At 38.9% G+C, this 606-nt stretch overlaps 1 protein-coding gene across 1 annotated transcript in view; it reads left to right on the forward strand.

Moving 5' to 3' along the window:
- TRIML1 (tripartite motif family-like 1) overlaps positions 1-606 on the forward strand; it is a 12,786-nt gene that overhangs the window by 3,238 nt on the left and 8,942 nt on the right. The window contains exon 3 of the mRNA XM_011949308.1: positions 1-174. Within this exon, the coding sequence (XP_011804698.1) occupies positions 1-174 (174 nt within the window). The remainder of the gene's footprint in view (positions 175-606) is intronic.

The raw sequence follows: 606 nt of genomic DNA on the forward strand, positions 1-606 counted from the left end.
TTCCTGAAGGAAGAGGAGCAGCTGCAACTCCAGCTACTAGAACAGGAAGAGAGAGAGAACATGAGGAAACTGAGGAACAACGAGATCAAATTGACCCAGCAAATCAGAGGCCTGAGCAAAATGATCGGACAGATGGAGTCCTCCAGTCAAAGCTCGGCTTTAGAATCTCTTGAGGTGAGAGTAACATTCACGAGAGTCATGGGAAAAGTTGTAGTAAGTCATAGTACTTCAAGCCATAGGAAATAATGTTTTCTTTATTCATCTTAAAAACTAAGTTCTGGTCCAAAAGTAGTTTTCCTAAAGAATTGACATTCTATATGTCAATAAAGCCTTATAGAAGAGAGAGAGAAAAAAAAAATCCAGAGGAATGCTTATCCCAAACAAGCCTGACGGTGGCTTCAATTTCTTCTGTACCTGCCTCTCTGCAACCTCAGCTTTGTTCATTGTTTTTCTAGTTTATTAATGTGTATTTACTATGTGCTGGGCAGATTAAATTTAAGCTTCACAGAGACCTGATGAAGATAAGTACCATTATGATACGAACTCTAGGTCTACATGACTGTCATCTACAGGATGAGTTAATAGCAGCACTGATTTAATCATTCA

The sequence above is a fragment of the Colobus angolensis genome, unplaced genomic scaffold (genome assembly GCF_000951035.1).
Source record: "Colobus angolensis palliatus isolate OR3802 unplaced genomic scaffold, Cang.pa_1.0 Scaffold296, whole genome shotgun sequence".
Classification (NCBI taxonomy): domain Eukaryota; kingdom Metazoa; phylum Chordata; class Mammalia; order Primates; family Cercopithecidae; genus Colobus; species Colobus angolensis.